This window comes from Etheostoma spectabile, chromosome 18, assembly GCF_008692095.1.
Source record: "Etheostoma spectabile isolate EspeVRDwgs_2016 chromosome 18, UIUC_Espe_1.0, whole genome shotgun sequence".
Taxonomy (NCBI): domain Eukaryota; kingdom Metazoa; phylum Chordata; class Actinopteri; order Perciformes; family Percidae; genus Etheostoma; species Etheostoma spectabile.
In genome coordinates this window covers 9,627,486-9,628,812 of record NC_045750.1, presented here as the reverse complement: position 1 = coordinate 9,628,812, position 1,327 = coordinate 9,627,486, and the positions used below count along the sequence as shown (strand labels likewise).

The following is a 1,327-nucleotide window of genomic DNA, read 5'->3' as shown; positions in this document are numbered from 1 at the left end:
CATGGGCACCCAAACCGAACTTTGTAGTCACGGCACTGGCGAGATTTCTGGTCCATTTTGCGGCAAACAAATCCCTCATTTTGATTGTAACTGAAAAATGATTCCAAACAGGTAATGGATCAGTATGATATTTAGAGCAAGGAGACCATTGAAATCAAACAAGAACTTATTTTTAACAGGATACATGACGAAAACCAGGATTTATTGGTTAACTATGATAAAAACATGAACGAGTTTATTAAAGACCAATAAAAATTCAACCTAATTATCCCCTGTTTATAGTCATTTTGTTTTTGATGTCAGATGTTACTTCTTTTCAAATGTGAAATGTTGCAGAAATCCAATGAAAATAAAAAAAATTAGTAATTATGTGTATCAATAAATTGGCTTAATCCTGTTTCTAATTCCTCAGACCATAAAGAAGTAAAGTTTTCCCACACAAAGCCCAAGAATAAAGTAAAGCTCATTTTAATGATTTGGAATCTTTGGGAAAAAGGTTGAGAAGTAGTGATCTAATGTTGGGGTGTTGGTAGTAAAAGGTACATTTAACATTTCAAATAATTTTCTCATAAAGCAACTTACATAAAGAAGGTCTGCCCTGTGGAGATGGCTGGGGTCAGTGTGTCAGTGGTAACAGCCTCAATGGACAGAGGGTTGGCACAGATTATTCCGGGGTTTTCTTTCCTCAGGTTAATCAAATCCTCCCAGTCCCCTGTTACACTGGGATCGTCCCGGTCAAACCACTTGGTCCAGCACACTGCAAGAACAATAAAAGAGACATGCTGAAGTGACGCCAAACAGCCAAAACACCATTCTAAATACATTCTTATGCACATAAAGAACGTAAGAGAAGGGGAAGTTCGCAGAGCCAACGCTGTTGCCTTCTCAAGTGGACTTGCCGTTGTGAAGATTTCTGCTTGTGTGCTAGTATGTCTGTGTCGTTCTAGTGTATATCTTTGAGAGAATAGCAAAGCCGAAAGTGATAGGGATTAGCTTTGGAGCATACTGACTCAGGAAAAGTTAACCCTCAAGGGAGAACCCGAACACAAGCAGACGCTACCAAGACACAGCCAAGCAAACCAATCACAGTGGTGCACTCTCTGTGGGTTTATCACTGAGTGAGGTGCACAGAGGTGCACGCCAGGCTACAGCGTAGGGTATGGTGTAGCGTTTGTACCTTCACGTACCAATGTGTGAAGCCCACTTTACGGCGTAAGTTCCATGCAGAACCCCTGAATCAAGATTAACACTGCACATGAATGTGTTCAGAGTACCTTTACAGAAAGAGGGAGGGCAGCTGAAACGAACACGATAATCATTACACATC

The 1,327-nt window shown here is 40.8% G+C and overlaps 1 protein-coding gene and 1 long non-coding RNA gene across 2 annotated transcripts in view; one reads left to right on the top strand and one right to left on the bottom strand.

The window, feature by feature from the left end:
- LOC116705920 (cartilage intermediate layer protein 2-like) overlaps positions 1-1,327 on the bottom strand; it is a gene marked incomplete at its 3' end in the record, with an annotated part of 2,739 nt that continues 1,412 nt past the window's right edge. Inside the window, 3 exon segments of the mRNA XM_032542401.1 lie at positions 1-90; positions 583-757; positions 1,275-1,327. The exon segment at positions 1,275-1,327 is cut by the window's right edge and continues 8 nt beyond it. Of these exon segments, the coding sequence (XP_032398292.1) occupies positions 1-90; positions 583-757; positions 1,275-1,327 (318 nt within the window).
- The window catches only part of LOC116705925 (uncharacterized), a 15,506-nt gene that overhangs the window by 13,167 nt on the left and 1,012 nt on the right, over positions 1-1,327 (top strand). The gene's annotated exons all lie outside the window — the stretch shown is intronic.